Below are 19558 nucleotides of genomic sequence, written 5' to 3'. Positions count from 1 at the left end.
TATATCAAAAGACAACTGATCTGGAATCCCTTAATGCGGACTGTAATGCCAGAAGATGGCTTCAATGAATTCATAACATGTCATAAGATACAGCAAGAGTATAATAAAAACAAAGGGTACATTTTATCATTCAAAGTATTTCTTGGGCTACAGGCACGTGACTGTGTCTATGGGCAGCCTTTTAGGCCTTTTATTGAGAGGAGCGGCAGGGGGCTGATCTGTGTAGGACAGTAATGGATTTTTACACTGGTAGCTCACAGAGTAAGAGGCGTCAGGACAGCTACAGGGCGCTTGAGATGAGTACAAACAGCCAACAACTTAATAAACTACTATATAGGTATCACAATTTTAAGTTTCTTTTAACAGTATCATCTCCAGTTTAGAAAGTAGAAGCTGACCCTGGATGATTAATGAAAGAATATGGTGGTGGCCTATTGGGGAGAAAGTAAATGAAGTGATCTGTCTTGCTGTAGACAATGGCATATTGAATAAACAATGCAGCGGAACTGGTCTGATGTCTGCAGTCCCAGCAGGGAAGGAAGGTGGAGCTTTTAAACATTTCCAAATATAATAGCTCAACCCTGTGTAACTTTAGCATATGGAGTAGGTTTTCCCTGGGGCAGTCACATTTTAACATGCATATACCAACACTGTTGTACTGTACATAACCCCTTGGCACTCCTGCTGTTCCTTTAAGGGGTTCTAAATAGCGGGCGTTGCAGGCGGACTTTCCAATCATGTGATCACTATGATCTGATTATTGTGGTCACATTATTGGGTGCCAATCCCACTAGCTACAAATCCTTTACAGTGACCTGGAGCTGTTGGTGGAGTCAGTGTACTCTCAGCAAAGAACAGTGGAGCCGGTTGGATGCATATATGTGGCAGCTTGGCTTAAAGCCCACCCACCATGCTCCCACATATATGCAATACGTCAGCCGGAAAGTGTTAAAGTAGAACTCCATCCAAATGCTTTTTCTTTTTGTTTGGAGTGGGGAAGGGTAAGAACCTCGGCCAGGTTTACATTGCAGTAGTGTACCATTGGCGAAATTAGCTTTACTACCTGCACTGGTGACAACACTGGAATCAAGGGTATAGTTCCCTAACGGGAATGCATATGGTGCTTTTTAAGTGCTCCCACGCTATACAATTATACTGGAATTCGCTATAGTCAAATCTTTGATTTGAGTGAACAGCTCATGTGAAGCATAAAACTGTCAATCTGTAAAAACAATCAGACTTTTGTTTTGATGACCAAATATTCCTTAGCGTAACCAATTAATTAGCTACAGTCATTTTGACAGTGTTCTAGGCAGCACGAGAGGAATGGATGAATTAGGATTGATCTTATTAGTGATCCTTTCATGTATTTAAAGGAGAACTATGGTGTTAAGGCTTTTCCCCATAGTTCTCCTTAGGGTAACGGGATGACACAAACTAGCGTCCTCCCGTCACCCTAGGCTCAGTATACCGGGAGCGGTAGCTCGCGGTATACTGAGACGCTGAAGCGGATCCCGACAATTGTGACGGGATCCGCCCAGCTGCGTGACTGACAGCTGGCTCTGCCTATCTAGAGGCAGAGCCAGCTGTACCCTCCCCCGTCCGTTCCGCCAGTCAGCGTTGGCGGAGGGGGGAATCCAGCCCCTCCCCTGTCATGGCAGAGAGCCGTGACAGGATCGAGAAGTGAGCGAACGACGGTATGTGTTCGCTCACCTCCCGATCTATTGAGCCGACCTGTGACAGTTTAATTGTCACAGGTCAGCTAGAACTATGAGGTGAGTGAAAAGCACTCGCCTCATAGTTCTCCTTTTTAAGTAACCCATCACAAACCTGGACAACCTAAACAAAGCATATGACGGAAAATTCATGAGCAGAGCATTCCTCCAGTCGCAACTACATGTTTAATCAGGAGATCCTCAGATAAAGGCAGCTGAGGTTATATGTGAATCTTGATGTCTCCTATAGGCTGCTTTCACACCTATGCATTATAGAAAAGCAAGGCAAAACATCCTTTTACCACATGTTACCACAAAGCGTGGTTACACAAAGCACCTTGTATGCTGCACCGCAGTGCCATTCTTTTAGAATGCCACCTCAACATACAAGTACATTAGGTTTGAAAGCACCCAACCCATGCCATGGGTTGTGATACGCTGACTTTAAAAAACATTTTTGGCAGTCCATTCAATATGAGAAGGCTAAATAGAGCAATTATACTTGCCGTGCCTCCAGAAATGTGATATCTGTGAGCACCCCTGGTGGCACCAATATTGTCACCCACTCTTCCTCCTTGTTGGGGATCTTCATCTTGATTGACCGTGCTGGGATGATGTAACTTCCACGCGTGTGCGTGAGTTCATTTTTCCTGGCATATGCCAAAATTGTACGCATGAGTGTACATTGTCAATAAGAAGGCAAACAGGCAGATAAAATTCCTTTATTGCAGTAGACACCTAGTAAGTCTCTTCTGCAATATAAAGCCTGCCTGATCACCCTTTTTTAATTTTTACTTACAGTTCCACTTTAAGGTAACACACATTTATTTTGACTCCTTTTTATTTATATATTTTTTTTAAATAAACTTGGGTGCTTTGGAGTGGAGTTTGATGTGGACCATGTCTTTAAGAATATGAGAAGAAACATCCAACAATGAAAAAAATATAGTAACTGAAAGGGCTGAGCAATAAAGAATTGAGAAATTAAATTATAGCCCAGAAGTAATTTTTTTCCACTGTTACAAAATACATGATCCTACTGCTGTGGGCAATATGGACACTTTTTTTGGATTTTACATTTTTTTTCTTTTTAGGAAGCTCCACAATATTGTTTGTATATGTTGATCCCTGCTCTGTGTTCAAACAGCTCCATACCAAAATTACATAAAACAGTTCAATATTCCTACATGGTAAAAACATTATCCTGTATTATACATCATCTTCCACACAAGGGAACTTTTATACATATGTCATAAGATCTGACCAAACAATGTAAATCTGTCAAACTAAAGAAGACTGTAAAGTGAGCAAATACTTTTTCACTGTTGTTTGTTTGTTTTTTTACAAAATAAAAGTTTATTCAAAGTGTATCCCAATACAGTACAGTACAGTAAGAAGGATAAAGGTCAGGTCAGGTACTCCTAGAATGAGATCCTAATAGGTTGGACTTGATGGACTAATGTCTTTATTCAACCTCAAATACTATGTAACTATGTAACTATGTAAGGATAGCGTGTAGCTGGTGATGGTAAAATCATGCCTTTGCACAGATGGGTGAGAAGTAGGCACAATATGTGCAATGTACCAGACTTCCAGACTCAGTAAGGCAAATAAATAACAGGCAAATGGTCTGTTCTGTAGGACCTGCACACATTAGGCCCATTGTGTAGGTCAATTCCCCGCATGGGCATGTTTTACCAGTGGGTGCTCAAGTGGTCCTGAGCAGAAGAAACAAAATAGAGTAGCATTAAAAAAAAACACACACATAGAGAAGAAAATAAAAGGGGGGGGGGAGCAAGTAAGAGACCTAGAAAGGAAAAAGAGAGGAGGGGAGTGGGGCACACAAGGGGGTTGGTGGAGCCCAGATGGAGAGTCAGCAGAACCCTGCACACTGGTAGATTTTGCTTTTGTACAGTGCCTGAGAGAACAATCCAGACACTCCAGATAGTCGCATGACTAGAATGTCTGTCGTGAAGTGAATGTTGAATGTGTAAAAATTCTTGCAGCCATTCTGAGACAGTAGAGATTTCAGTATTCCAGTGTTGTGGAATTGTAGCACAAGCCACTTGGATAAAGAACCTAAGAAGGCCTTTTTAGTCTTTGGAAATAGAACTCGATAGAAGGAAGAGAAGTGCAATTTTTGGGGTCACATGAACCTTCAAGTCACTGATTACCCTGTATAAAAAATATTTTCTCCGTGTATCCATGCATGGGCAGACAGTGCCATCACACATGGAGCATTGTAATGGAAGCAGCGTTACAGAGCCAGTATAGATCAAAATGCAGGTGTATGGGCATTGGTACAATCTTGTTAGCATCTTATAACTTCTCTCCTGAGCTGCCCTAGAATTGCTGGTCTTATGAGTGAGCATAAACATATTTTGTAGATTGGCCTGAAATTCATATCCAAGCTCAGATTCCAGTGGCCGAAGATAATAAGGCTAGGATGGATTGCTATGGCTAAAGAGAATATCATATATTTGTGAGATGAGGCATGAGGGCTTTTATACTATTTGAATATGCCAAAATTATTTTATACCCTAGCATAGAAGAGACTGATCGAACTTCTGTCATGAGCAGCATAGTGGCTTAGTGGTTAGCACTTCTGGGACACTCAGTTCAAATCCCACCCAGGACACTATCTGCATGAAGTTTGCATGTTGTCTTTGTGCTTGTGTGGGTTTCCTCCTACACTCCAAAGACATGCTGGAAGGTTAATTGGGTCCTGTCTGAATTGGCCTTAGTATGCTTGCGCATGTGAGATGGGGTCCTTAGATTGTAAGCTCCTTGAGTGCAGGGACTGATGTAAATAAATAATATGTAAAGCTCTGTATACATTTTTTGCACTGTATTAATGTGTGAAGTAAATTAATCAATTAGGTATATATCTCAATATGATGGACTTCAATGCTTAGAAGTTCAAGAGTGTGGTTCAGAGTGTGGACCTGTTGCCAAGACCCTCAGGTTTATATTTAATAATAGCATAATCATCACAATGTAGGTTAGGCAGAATTGAGAGTTATAAATAGTAAAAGAAAATAGAGATACTAACCACATGTAGCACAGGGTCAGATTTCCTTAAAATTCATGCCATCATTCAATATGTAATATACCAATACCAAATATTCAATATGTAATATACCAATACCAAAAAGCAAGTTTTTATTTTTGTCACTTTTTACTGACTTTGTTTTATGGAATTCCTTTGTGACTATGCAATTCAATGACGCCATGGGTGGTGCTCACGTTTTGCTGTTAGTAAACTGTAGAAGCTTGTTAATACGGTGTGTCAGATGTCCTTCTTTTGGTATTGCTATTTAGGTCACATGTTGCTTGAAGCTTTTCTGGTACTTAGACATTTTGTGCAGTTGAAAACATAAAAGACATTTCTTTTAATAGATACTTGATTGAGGTATTATGACATCTGCTATTCGGGCTGTCCCTGCAGATGAATGTACTTTCCCTCTGACGCTCATGAGCATTCCATTGTAATATTGTGACCCTAAGGAATGGGATTGGCAGTGCCGCGTAGCATATCCACTGGCATTTGACGCAATGGGGTTGATTACTAAATGCAAATAAGCTGTTCATTATGCTAGGGAATTTTACCTTAGCTTATTAAATGAGGTAAACCTCTGCTGACTTCACTCATCCAATCATGTGCAAGCAAAAACATTGGGTATTCTATGCAAAGCGAATTTTCAACACATTCACTAATCGAAGAGAAAATTCCTTTGCAAGGTTAACAGACTATTTGCCTTTAGTAAATCAGCCCAACTGATTCACTCTAGTGGAAACTAGATGTTTTTCCCCTAAAGCATGCATAACTAATACTATATTACTTGAAAGTAATGTGAGCATAGAGCAAAGAGATTAAAGGAGAACTATGAGGTGAATGATTTACACTCATCCTCATAGTTAGAGCCAACGTGTGACATTGAAACTGTTACACATCGACTCTATAGATAGGGAAGTAAGCGAACACATACCGTCGCTCGCTTACTTCCCGATCATCTCCCTGCAGAGAGGGTGACTATCGGTCACCGCTCCCTGCAAGGATTCCCCCCCTCTCCGATCCTCCGGCGTTGACTGGAGGAACGGATGGGGTGGGGGAGGGCACAGATGGCTCTGCCTCTAGATAGGCAGAGCCCGCTGTCAATCAGCCAGCTGGGCGGATCTCGACAATATTGTCGGGATCCGTCCCGGCTGCGGCGCTCTCAGTATATAGCGGGCAATAGCCTGCTATATACTGAGCTTTGGTTCACTGGACGACATTAGTATATGTCCTCCAATGACCCAAACGAGAACTATGGGATAAAAAGGTTACCCCATAGTCCTCTTTTAATGTTAAAATACGTGAGTTTGTGGAAACTTAAAGCTGTTTTGGAAAGGAAAAAGCTGAATAAGGGCCTGTGTTGATGCACTTTTGTTTATATCAGAACTCCTTCTCTTCCAATACCAAGTCAATGGATATGCAAAAACAGTTTGATTTTTGCTCAAAGGAAGTTAAATGCAAGTTAGGAGGTGGTCAGCTGCTTGTCAAATGCACTGACCTGCCAGTGAACTGATATCAAATTCAAGCAGAAGGCGCCTGGAAGTATGCTGCATTTTCTCATAGATACAAGCCCATAGGCCATCGACTCAAGCCATGTCAAAAAAACTGAAAGCTTCAGTTTTCCATGGTTTATGACAAACTAAATATACTGAAAAGACAGGTGGTAAGAAAATTCTTCGGAGATGCAAGAAGTAACAGTTCTCCCAGATACTCAATTGACTTTATTCCACATTTTTTTTTAAATAAATGAGTGGAAAATGCTATTACTGATTCTCCCTGATTACAATACCATGCTTTTCTTCTGTGTTTCAGATGCAGTCCTGGAAAAAGCAATGCACAAGTGTATATTAAAGCCGCTGAAAGGTTATATAGAAAACATGCTAAAGAACTTTCGAACTGCAGATGGCTCCTGGAGAGAGCTGAAGGAGAACCTGTTATTAGTAAAACAGAGGACCCCTCAGGAGCTTGGGGTTCTCACCCCAACCCCAGAATCTGTCGATGTGGAAAAGATCAAAATCAAGTTGTGCACCATGCAAAAAATGTACTCTCCAGAGAAGAAAGTGATGCTGCTACTCAGAATCTGCAAACTCATCTATACGTGCATGGAGAATAACTCAGGTACGCTGGGAAATATACCTATACTCATTGACACGTGCACATGCATATATTCTAAGATGGGCAGACTCAATTGGTTTTGGCTGTGATAAACTATGCATGAAACAAGGGCATCCAAGAACAGTCTATGCAGGCTTGTGCTGCTCTTTTATGCAGCAAGGCATTGAACAAACACATTTTCAATGCATGAGGTCTGTGTACAGCATGCCCATAGCATACAACAAACAAAACATCTGCTCATCCAAACCACTAACTTACAGGAGAACTATGGGGTTAAGGCTGTTCCCCATAGTTCTCCGGGTAACGGGAGGACACAAACTAGCGTCCTCCCGTCACCCTAGGCTCAGTATACCGCGAGCTGCAGCTCACGGTATACTGAGACGCCGCAGTATACCGCAAGCTGCTACTCGCGGTATACTAAGACGCCGCAGCTGAAGTGCATCCCGACAATTATGCCGGGATCCGCCCAGCTGCGTGACTGACAGCTGGCTCTGCCTATCTAGAGGCAGAGCCAGCTGTACCCACCCCGGATCGGAGCAGGGAGGGGGGAATCCAGCCCCTCCCCTGTCACGGCAGAGAGCCGTGACAGGATCGAGAAGTGAGCGAACACCGGTATGTGTTCGCTCACCTCCCGATCTAGTGAGCCGACCTGTGACAGTCTCATTGTCACAGGTTGGCTAGAACTATGAGGTGAGTGAGAAGCACTAACCTCATAGTTCTCCTTTAACTAAGGTCAGATCCCCACTAACATGTTGTCGTCATTGGATTCACTAAAACTATCAAGCAGTTCTTGTACCTTTCTGTCTGCACTCAGCCTTTTTACCCAGCAGTAAGCATTCACAGCAGAGAGACCGAGAACCCTAAGCATCAGTCAGCTCACATTTCCATGTAGACAACTGAGACTAATAATGAGGTCTGACTACCAGATAAAATGTAGACCTAGTAATGGAGGCTTTTCCCTCCCAAGGCTCTATAAAACCTCCAGGTTCCAGAACCCAAAACAGGACGTAGGATTCTGAAAAAACAAAAAGTTTGTTTTCTCCACATAACCCATAAACCTTGAAGCCCCTCACCATGTGTAAGCGAGAAACCTAGGTGACTTACCCCATTAACAATCCTGCCACCCACTGACTTGACATATCTATATCTATATATATCTATATCACACGTGAACAATGTAATCCTGGACACACTCCAAAATAGAACAGAACATTTAGGCTTCTGAGTGGGCAGGTATTTCGGCAGACTGTAGCCAAGTGTGGAGAATTTAAATATATAGTCTCCTTGAAATACTGTAACATTTCAGATGTTAGCAAATGTTCAGCGTTCTGGTATTCAGCATATACACAAATGTTGCGAAGTCCAAGTCCTTGAATTTGAGCCTTCACTTTAATAAAACTTTTTAATTATTTTCTGCCTATGGATGCAGACTTTTAGGGACACCCTGTATATTCGCCTATACATTGTAATCCAGTGAAGTCACGTTGAATAATGTTAGGTCTTAAGGAATCCTCAACACATTTCCTGCACATGTTATTTGTGTCTAAAAGCTCTAAAACCAAACTTGTTTAATATAAGAAACTAATTGTTGTTAGTGCATAGAGTAGAGCAGCAGCTTTCTTTAGAAAAAATAAATAATAAAATCCGCTCAGCTTTCTTTTGAATTTCTTAGTGAAGAAACCTGAAACAACACATCTTGCTGAAACCGAGAATCACAGAGATCAAGAGACGTGTCTTTCCCGAGAAATGACACAATGGAAGCATGGTTTTTAATCTGAAATTTACAGCAAATAAACAGAAAAATAAACAAGCTCCAATCCATCCATTGTCTTGTTCTATGGTCATTTTTATAGGACAGTGCAACTCCTTTTATCAAAATAAACTGCTTAGGCCGATTTCTTCCTTCACTATATACTTGTTTGGAGCGAGGACACACTCCTGCGGGTGAGCAGCCGGCTGTCATTTTCCCTGCTAAAGCCATGGAGGAGCGGTGCTTTATTTCTATGCTTTGGTGCTCAGGCTACTGCTTATTGTTACTTGTCTAGGACTTATCTAGTATTAGCTACTCCATTTGTAAATCAGCTCGAGAATATTTCACTGCAGACACGTCCTAATAATTTGATGGGATGTGTTTTAGGTCAAAGTGAAGAAGTTATCACCTGTGTCACCCCCCTATGTTTCCCCACTCTATTCAAACGTGTTGGCTAGAGTTTTTCAACTGTAAAATGTCAGATTGCAATCTTATCTTTAAAAATAAAGGAATAATTAAACAAATGAAGACATTTACTAATGCGTATGCTTTTTTTCCCCCACTAATGCCTGAGCCTGATGACATATAAAAATGTTCATGAAATTAGATTGATCATTTTATGTTGCATAGTTTATTGATTGACCATTTTATGTTACCCTGTTTAGGTGTAATTGTATTTCATCTGTCTTCTAGGGAGGATGTATGGAGCAGATGATTTTCTGCCAGTTCTAACTTATGTCATCGCTCAGTGTGATATGCTGGAATTTGACACTGAAATTGAGTACATGATGGAGTTACTGGACCCAGCTCTGCTGCATGGCGAAGGTAGGATTTGTTTATAATCCTTCTAAAAAAACAGTATCAAGAAATACAGCCTACGTTTTCCTTTTAAAAAAACAAAAACTAGAAGAAAGCTGCATCCAGGGCCCTACTAAGACCATATTTTATGCTGTACAAATGTACAGTTTGTGATACTGTTTACATGTTTGCTAATACATACACTGGTACAGCGTACATTGGCTGCCACTGCTGCTCAGAGCCAACATGTAAACAATAACAATGTGTAGCCAGCGTTGCCACCGCCTCTGATACACACTATTGATGTTTGCATGTCAATCCTGAATGACTCGTTTATGCAGTGGCGCATGCGCAGAATCGGTCATTCTGCACATGTGCTTTTGCTGCATGAATGATTCATTCACAGGTAGATGTAAACATCAATAGTGTGTCAGTGCTGGCTACACATTGTTGATATTTAAATTAGGGATGCACCGATACCGGTATTTTGGTACGAGTACCGATATTTTTTTCTGGTACTCGCTGATACCAAATACAGAGTACCGGAAGTCCCATTCAGGAAGCCAGGCGGGTGTAATGACTCACCACCTGGCTTCCTGATTAGCCGGGCAGCGTGTAAAGACTCGCCACCCGGCTCCCCGATTAACAAGGAAGCCGTCCAATGCTTCTCGTCCCTATGTGACGAGAAAGCATGGAGCCGGCTTGCTGGCCAATCATGGAAGATGACGAGGGAGCATGAAGCCGGCTTCCCAACCAATCAGGAAGCCGGGCAGCGCGTCATTACACGCTGCCCAGCTTCCTGATTCGCCGGGAAGTCGGCTCCATGCTCTCTCGTCACAAGTGATACAGGAAGTATTGGGCTAGGCATCGGAGCATTTGGGCGAGTACGAGTACTCGCCCAAATACTCTGTATCGGTATCGGTGCATCCCTAATTTACATGTCATCCCTGAGCAGCTGTGGTGGACAACAGGGTTCATTTGCACTGTACGTATGTAAACGTTCCCACAAACATGCGTACAGCGTACGCACAACTTTCTATTAATCTGAATAAGCCCCCTAAACACAGAGAAGCACATGTAGGCTTGTTTTAGGAATGATATTGAGTAAACAGGCTTGTTATGTACACTTGAAAAAGGAAAGGTCAATGTCCAGTAGTAACTCATCCATTCTACTTGAACTGTATGGGTTAATACAAATGGGGGTTTCACATTTCTTTGACTGTACTTTGCTGCACTTCTACTCACGAGAACATTGTCTGGATAACATGTTTCTGCTGCTTTCCCGTTCCTGTAAATAACTTCCCTGGGTAATTATCCTCATATAAGAGATTATGTAAGAGCTGAATTGCTTTAGCGTGTATCACTTCACTATTGGTTAATATTGGCTAACAGTGAGGTGTGGCAGGGAGCTGAGCCAAGCATAGCTTACCGTTAGTTCCTGAAGTAATTACTTGCATATTTACAGCATCCTGGGAGTCCATGTTTCCAGGTTGCTCTACAATTATTTGAACATGCATGCATCTTTCACATCTGTCAACATTTTTAAAATTATCCAAGGTTCACCAAACTTAAAAGACTGTTGGAGCCATTTGTAATCTCTACTGCAGATCCATTCGCTGCCTTGCACATATATTTCAGAACGTTCAACCAGTCAGGACATTTGTAGTTTGATTGGGAGCGTTAATTCATTTTTATAGGCCTCTCCACAAACCCAAACCCTGTGAACGTGGTGGATTTTCCCCCTAAAAGTGCCCATACACTGCACGATTCTCGTACGAGAATCGCAGGAAATCCCGCGATCGTACGAGAATCGTGCAGTGTATGGAAGGCGTGTGACCGTTTCTACTGTACGGTCGCACGTCTTCCATCGAACAAGCAGGCTGGAAAACCCGCCGGGAATCGTACGATTCTCGGCGAGTTAGTGGCATGGGCACACTGCCCGTTTGCCGTCATCGCAAGCCCGCCCCTCATTGCAGTCAGGCGGGCGGGCTTGCGATGATCGCAAGTACGATCTGCCTGTCCAAGATGGGCAGATCGTACATTTTTTAAAGTACTTTACAACCATCGCAAGACAAAAGTCTTGCGAGGGTTGTAAAGTGTATGGGCACCTTAAGACATCTGGTACCTGCAGTGAAGCCCTCCTTCTTTCGTAGCAGAAAACATGAAAGCTCACCCAGTGAGATCTTTTTAGCAAAAAAAAAAATCAAAATAGGTCAGTGTCTCTCTGCCATAGACGCCATTTATCTACATCAATAATGTGCATGGTGCTAAGAAAGAAATGTAAATAGATGGTGCAGTTCAAAGTGGGAATTGCATCATTCACTTATAGTTACAGTTATGTTATTACACTGCAATAATAATGCAGGTTCATGCTGTTTGTGTGAATGTAGCCTAAGAATTCTTAGTACATACAGTTCAAACATCAAATACAACATCAGGCTATTTCTGGCTTCATGCCCTCTCTTTCATGTGTAGACATTTATAAATTCTGACTTAAAATCCCCAGCAGTGGTAAACTTGATAACGTTCAGCATTTTTCAGTTTGGGAATGATGTGTCCCGGTCTGTCACACAACAGTTTAGCACCTAAAATATGGACGATATTAAAACCATTACATTGTTTTGTATTGCTGCCATTAAGAGGCAGGCTATGGAATGATTCAGTGTGTTTGTTTTCTTTATACCGTGTAATGTTATTTTCTACAGCTGATTTTTCCATTACAGAATTCTTATGTTATTATGGTCAAGTTTAGCTAAATAGTTCCATCCTGTTGAGAGAGTGGTATGTCTCAGATAACCAGAGAGGACCTCCTCCTCCCTTCCTGAACTTGTCTACCCCATGCCTGCAAATAGAAACTTTCCTGTGACATGGTGAACATATTTCACAGTACAGAGCCTGATATTCAGAGATAACTAAGTAATATAAAGAAGAGGGATGGGATATAAATATGTATAAAGGCCAGAAAATAACAGAATACATAGACCTGTCACTGTTGTTGGTATGTTTAAAACAATGTGTGATATTCTTGTGAAAGCAACACTTGAATAGAATAGTAGGCACCTCTAGCTGCTTGCTGTCAGTGTGTGCTTACTTGTAGAAACTTTTGGGAACCCCAAAACCCAGGGTATTCTATTACACTCACCACACCTTATAGTCCAACCATACAATCTTCTTTAGATCTACCAATAACTATGCAGTTCAAACTCCTGTCTGATTGCATTCAGATTAAATGGGTAGTTTCAATAGGCCCTCGTACTACATAGTTTTGGTAAATTGTACAAAGATTGTGTAAATTGTGTGCATATGGTTGGCTTTATTCAAATAGCAACTTCCACTAGGAAGTTAGTGCTTGGTTCTGTTTACTAGGCACCTCAATAGGTCAGTAAGGCCACCGACGCAGTGATGAACCAATAGAAAGGTGCTGGATGGGACAGGGCTAAGCACCAACTTTCTAGATTAGTTTGATGTTTGCATACTAATCAAGCACATTTACAGATATACCCTTTCCTTTCTTCTACAGTCCTTTTATATAGATATTGTCGCCATGCCCATGTGCTGTATAGATATTATCAATTTAGGGCAGATGGTATTGAACCATTCAGCCATAAAGAGTACCAGTCAACCATACATGGTAGAAGCAGACATGCAGTATAAGTTTGCCGGTCCAAAGATGATCATATGTGCTTCTCAGTTTAATAGGACATCAGAAGGCACCAGGTGCTCATGAATTAGTGATATTGCTGCATCTACTCTATGTGAAATATTGGTTTAGCCCTCACAATTGCTTCCCTAAAAATACATGGATAAAAGGTCTGTTTTAACTAAATAACCCCAGTCATGTTGTTGTTAGCTGTAAATTTACATGAAATGCTTGTTTTCCCTTAGGAGGCTATTACTTGACAAGTGCATATGGGGCACTATCCTTAATAAAGAATTTTCAGGAAGAACAAGCAGCTCGATTGCTAAATTCAGAGACCAGAGACACCTTAAAGCAATGGCACAAAAGAAGAACTACAAACAGGACCATTCCGTCCATTGATGACTTTCAGGTATTATGTAAGACAAGAAGCATCATACCCATTACATTAAAATGAAATTCCAGCCATTGTTTAATTTTTTTTTAGAGTGGAGAATGGTTTGAGCCTTTGTAATGTCTTATCTCATGGAATGTTTTATCTTATGCCCTCATTGGGGAGATTTCGAAGTACATTATGTGTGGTCATTGGGACAGAAAGTGTGCAGAATCTCTCCAAAACAAGCACACAGCAATAAAAACACTTTTTAATACAATAGGGAAGGGTCAGAGCAGGGGTAGGCAACACGTCACTCCATCTCTGGTGAAATTACAAATCTCACCATGCCTCTGCCTCTGGAAGTAATGCCTATGGCTGTCAGAGTTTTGCAATGCCTCGTGGGGTTTGTATTTTTACAATCGCTAAAGTGCCAAGGTTGCTTTTGTTTGGTGACTTCCCCCACCTGTCAAAGAATTATTAGCAGTCGGTGATAGATTATGCTTCATCTATGGGAATGTTTTGCGTGTAAGATAAGTGACTTTATAAATTACTTGTTTCCCTTTATATGTTTTAGTTTTTTTATGCTTAGGGCCCAGTCACACCATATTCAGTGCGTTCTGTTGCGGTTCGAGCCTGGAACGCACTGGATCAAGTAGATCAAGCCTGGCAGCATTCTGGGGTGGGAGTGTAGGCGTGTCGGTGCCATTCATATCAATGGCACCGCAGACACCCCCCCCCCCCCCCCTCGCCCGCAGTGCGATCACCCGCAAAGGAACGCGAGGTACAGGAATGCCCTCCATTCTGGTGCAGTGCAATCTGAAAAAATGCTGCATGCCCTTTTTTTTCCAATCGCACTGCACTGTAACGGAGAGCATTCCTTTACCCCACAGTTGATCGCACTGCGGGCGGGGTTGTGTGTCTGCTGTTCCATTGACATGACACCCATCCTCCTGCCCCAGAACGCTGCCCGGCTTGATCTATGCGATCCAGTGCGTTCCGGGCTCGAACCATACCGGAACGCACTGGATTTGGTGTGTCTGGGCCCTTAATCAGGACCAGATTTCTACTTCGTACTACCCTCAGCCAACTGTCTTTTGGCACCTCATTCCTATCCCAGTCCAGTGACTAGCCTTAATATTCCAATTACAGAACATCATAGCACCTCAAGGTATGCCAAGGCCGGGCAATAAAAGGTCCAAAGAGACCGTTTGCCAATTCTGCATCAGTACAACTATAACTGACCCCTAGAAGAATAGGGCAAACTGTCACTGTACTGTATTAACAGTTTCTTTAGGGGTGTACGGACCCAGAGTGAATGATAATTAAGTACGTTACTCCCCCCAACAAAAATGCAATAACTATGTAGGGAGATAAACATCAAGTACCCAGTTGGATTACACTGGCATGCAGTGTGCTAGTCTGGAACGTTTTATTATGCACAGTAATGTGTTACTGACAGCAATATGATGTGTGAGTGACTGTGTTCCAAGAGCCTGTGGTGGCTATGCAGACATCTGGTCTTTAGGTATATCAATAACATTCTGTATTTGTTCCCTTTTTTTTTTGTTACAGAACTATTTGAGGGTTGCTCTGCAAGAGGTGGATAGTGGTTGCACAGGCAAAACTCTCATTGTTAGGCCTTACACCACAACAGAAGATGTCTGCCAGATGTGCTCTAGGCGGTTTAACGTCAAGGACCCTGAAAACTACGGTCTCTTCCTTTACATTGATGAAACTTGGCAACAGCTTAGTGAAGACACTTACCCACAGAAAATTAAAGCTGAACTTCACAGTCGACCAAACCTCCAAGTCTTTCATTTTGTATACAAACGCATCAATAACGACCCTCAGGGGCTCATCAACTATAATGAGGACAATGATGAGGACGATGAATTTGCAGATTTCTGAGAGCTGTCACCTTGTTTCAGAATGGCTGGATTTGCACTCAGAATGGCAGTCTGTCGGATTGAATGCAATCTAGGGGCAGAATATAGCTTTGTTGGGCGCTCTGTTTATTCTTCTACACCTGTAAAAATGTATATCGGAAGTCAGGGCACGGAGGAGTACTGACTGTGCATCACAATGGGCTTTTCTCACTCCCCAGAATATCACTTTCAGCTGTGGACTTAGGAAGAGAGAAGAAATTCCCTACTTAGAGTCCATTGCATTTAGTAACATGAGGTTGGCGTTAGTATTTAATGGAGAGCAATAGTGTAAAGGACCACAAGATTGTCCCTACACTTGTTTTTTTTATTAAACAGGTTTTTGTTTTTTTTGTCACAGTTAAGTGTGTGGGCGATTTATACAGCATTGTCAGCACTGAATTTTTCTATAAAATACACATTGTAAGACTTGCCATACTTGTAGGTTTCCAGAAGTGCGAGTTAGGCATGAAGTTCACCTTTTGTATTATGTATATATCATGTACTTTTATAATTTACTCTTTTTTTATAAGCAGCTGTTTATTTGTGGGTCTTATGGTAACACAAACATTTTTTTTGTGTTTTAGGGTATGGCAAAATGGCTTTTAAATGTAATACATTTGGTGTTATCACTAGAGAAAACTAGCTGACATCGGTTCTATGAGCCTTACTCCAAAATGATTCAGACTGTTGGGGCTTAACGCGTAAGAAAAAATGCTAAATTGTAGGCTAGTAGTACACAAAGATCAAACTTATACTCCTTCGTTGACTTTTCCAACCTTCATGAACTGAAATACCATGTTGCAGCATTACTTTAATATTGTTTCATGGAATTCAGGAAGCAATATTAAAGAATTGGAATTGGCCAGTCTGTCCAATGTAAAAGCTAGCATGATTGTAATTTAGGAGCCAGCTCCACTGACAACAACTGTAGAAAACCTTAGAAGTTAGGTACCAGCTGTAGTTTTTAAGGAGCATTGGCTACCTGGCCCCCGGGATTATACAAGCCCGCGGCTCACCGTTCGGAACTGTTGTTCCGAAGCACTCACTGCTTTTACAAACTTTTATCTCTCACAGGACCATAAAATAGGCCCTCAGGAGCCAAACCACACTTTGTCCAGGTAGCTTGGACCCAACACACAAACAAATGCTTGTTAAGGCCCTCAAACTGCTCTGCTTTTACTCAAGTTTTCTTTACTCGAGATGTAAATCAACTCCAAGGAATATAGTTGCTGTGAGCAAGAATTCCACTTTGATTCAAGTGTTTTTCATTAGAGTTCTCATAAATGATCTATGCACACATTGGCAGGCCACCAGTGTGTATAGACAGGTATTTTTTTAAATATGAAATTGTTCTTGTGCTTCTCTTTGATTTCAAATTGTTTAACAATGATTAGCAGCATTACTGTGAGGGCTGGTCACCGGTTTAGAAGCAAGAGGTCACCAAGATCCACACTCCAGATGACAGATATATAATATTGGGTTATATATTTCTCTATATTCAGTCCTTACCTGGTGGAGAAACGTAACCCTTGTAACTTCATTTGTTTATACAAAGCCTTTGCTAGATCAAGATCATGTAAATAAAACAATACACAAAATATATATATATATATATGCCCAATACAAGAATTACGGAGCAAGTTTTTCAGTTTCTGCTTTAGGACAGAATAAAGCATTTCAGATAGATTATCATCCAATCACATTGTTTTATTTTGGTTTTGCCTAGCTCAGTGGTTCTCAACCTTTTGTCGTGGGAACCCTACTGTCAGGGGCATAACCAGAAACCCCAGGTCCCCGGTGCAAGAAACCATGAAAAGCCCTCCCCGCCTCAGTGGTAACCAGGGCAGGGCCCTCTTCTTCTCCACCCCCCAATTGGCGGAACGCCAGGGCCCGGTCACACGTGTGACCACTGCGACCCTAGTAGTTCTGCCAGTGTCTAGTGTCACTATGATATTATTACAGGTTTTAGCTGTTCATTTTTTTCTGTTACAAATATTGCTGCCCCATATATTATCAATAGAATGAAACACCATTTTGAAATGTAACATAAATTGATAAAGGTATATGCAATAAAGTCAGGACAATTATTTTAAGCTTCGGATCAAGTAGGAGAGGGTTAGTAGAACATTTTTTTTTTTAGCAATGTAGGGAAAGGCTAGATCCCCCATCAGCTTTTTATTCCTAAAGAAAAAATAAGCAACAGACTTTTCTTTTTGACGAATGCGAGGCCACCATTGGCCATGTACTCTTCTACACTGATGTTGAGAGACAAGGCCAGACAGGATGTTGAATGTTACCTTTTTATTGCTATCTAGCTCACTACCCTTACTTCCTGTGTGGTATATCATGTGTCATGTACAGTATATGGAAAACACATCCCATACTATTTACTGTAAAATGATCTGTTCTCTACTAATTCAAATCAAATCCTTTAAATCAGCTTGTAAGGGACAGCTTGTACCATCAATTGTTTTCCCTCTGTACAGAATACAATTAGTTTTATTTCAGCTTTTGTTTTATACAACACACTACTTAAAGTATGCCAAAACATTATCTTGCGATGTCTCAGTATCTATGAAGTTGCTGGATTTTTCCCATTTTTCCAGCTCTCGTTTGACAAGACTGTTCGATGCAGTGCATCACAGTAATCTCTATATATTATTTAAAAGTCAGTAAACAAGTAACATAAAAAAACAACTAGTTTTTCATAATAGATACATGCATAGAGTTCTGTGGCAGTTTCGGGCAAACTGTAAGGATTTCCTATTATTTTATCTATAGGTCAGTAATATGCATGTGAGTTAACATTTAATATATAAAGAATATCTCTTGCTGGCTCTAGAGTATCTCATCTATATGTTGTAGTAGACTTTGTATTTTTACTTTATATAACGCAAATTGTCGTAGACAATTCCTGCTTTATGAGATTGTTTGATTCGTGTTTTTTATCATGTTTTTAGCAGACTGATCACGTATGTGTTTTTGCGTCTTTGCTGCCAAAAGGAGTCTGTTACATGCTGTGTCTACCTTTTGCAGGAAAGGCAGAGAAGTAAAATTAAGGTTATGTGCAAGTGAAGGATGGTGATAGGACAGGGATCTACGCATGTGTTGCAACATTAAACTGTAACAAATTACTGCTGAAGTCTTTTAATCCAAACTGAGAATTCGAAAGTAATATAAACTATGTGGCCCATTTATATGGGCGACCACATTCTATGACACTGAATGGACAGATACTTTTTATGTTTTTGCATCTTTTTTTAGATACTTTTTCCCTGTAATCATGACTCTGATAGAAGAGAACCGCCCTCTGAAATGTTCAACCTATCTGTTTGAGAATGTCAGTGGTCCACGTTGTGGCACATTGATGCAGAACCAATTGCATATTCCAATTTGATTTTGAGTAAGGCTGGAGTCATACCTTGGCATTCACCCTCAGCCAAAAAGCGCATCAAAACATGGGTTTTAATGTGGGCTACCACATTGCGCATTAAGGCACATTATTATGTGCTGTAATGTGCTGCCAATGGCACCCCAATGCGTATACAGTAGACTTTAATGCACCTGCGCTATAATGCACCACAACGTACAAGTGCTAATGGTTTTGTTGGGGGCACTGCGTTGTAGAATGATGCATTTTTCATGTTATGAACATCATTGAGAGCCCATTTAAAATGAATGGAAAGCACCTCAACATGTGTTAACATGCACAAACATAACGAGCAAAAAAGTGTTGATCACCTTTTAATATGTTTATTTCTCAGAGGAAAAATAAATCGTATTTTGATATCCCAATGTGATATAAAATTGTTTAGATTGATATCAGAATGTGTCAGAAAATTGTGCAAAACATGTACTTTGTATAATATGTATGGTCATTTCTATCATTTTCTTTCAGTCAAACAATGTCTTGGGAAATACTATTCACACGGTGTGTGTAATCAGTATTGTAAAATACAGCGGTTTGTCTATATTGAGAAAATGTAGAAACATTATTCCACCAAGCAGCCATACGGCTTATTTTTCAGAGAATCTGTAGTTTCAGAATAAAAATAAATATATAACTGACTCGGTATTACTTAGTGGCTGATGTATAAATATCCTGCCCAGCGAGTAGCTGGGTGAATGCCATTTTCACTGCATTCCCGCCACTATGCTCCTCAGCTCCAACTAACGGCAGGATCGGC

At 41.1% G+C, this 19558-nt stretch overlaps 1 protein-coding gene across 1 annotated transcript in view; it reads left to right on the top strand.

Annotated features, from left to right (window-relative positions):
• Window positions 1-15376, top strand: part of RIN2 (Ras and Rab interactor 2) — a 112311-nt gene extending 96935 nt beyond the window's left edge. The window contains exons 9-12 of the mRNA XM_018559546.1: window positions 6583-6888; window positions 9329-9460; window positions 13319-13482; window positions 15019-15376. Of these exons, the coding sequence (XP_018415048.1) occupies window positions 6583-6888; window positions 9329-9460; window positions 13319-13482; window positions 15019-15354 (938 nt within the window). The 3' untranslated portion in view covers window positions 15355-15376. The remainder of the gene's footprint in view (window positions 1-6582; window positions 6889-9328; window positions 9461-13318; window positions 13483-15018) is intronic.
• The last annotated feature ends 4182 nt before the right edge of the window (window positions 15377-19558 follow it).

Source organism: Nanorana parkeri, unplaced genomic scaffold, assembly GCF_000935625.1.
Source record: "Nanorana parkeri isolate BGI_ZX_2015 unplaced genomic scaffold, ASM93562v1 scaffold402, whole genome shotgun sequence".
In the NCBI taxonomy this organism is placed as follows: domain Eukaryota; kingdom Metazoa; phylum Chordata; class Amphibia; order Anura; family Dicroglossidae; genus Nanorana; species Nanorana parkeri.
The sequence above is the reverse complement of the archived record's forward strand: the minus strand, read 5'-3'. Positions and strand labels throughout refer to the sequence as shown.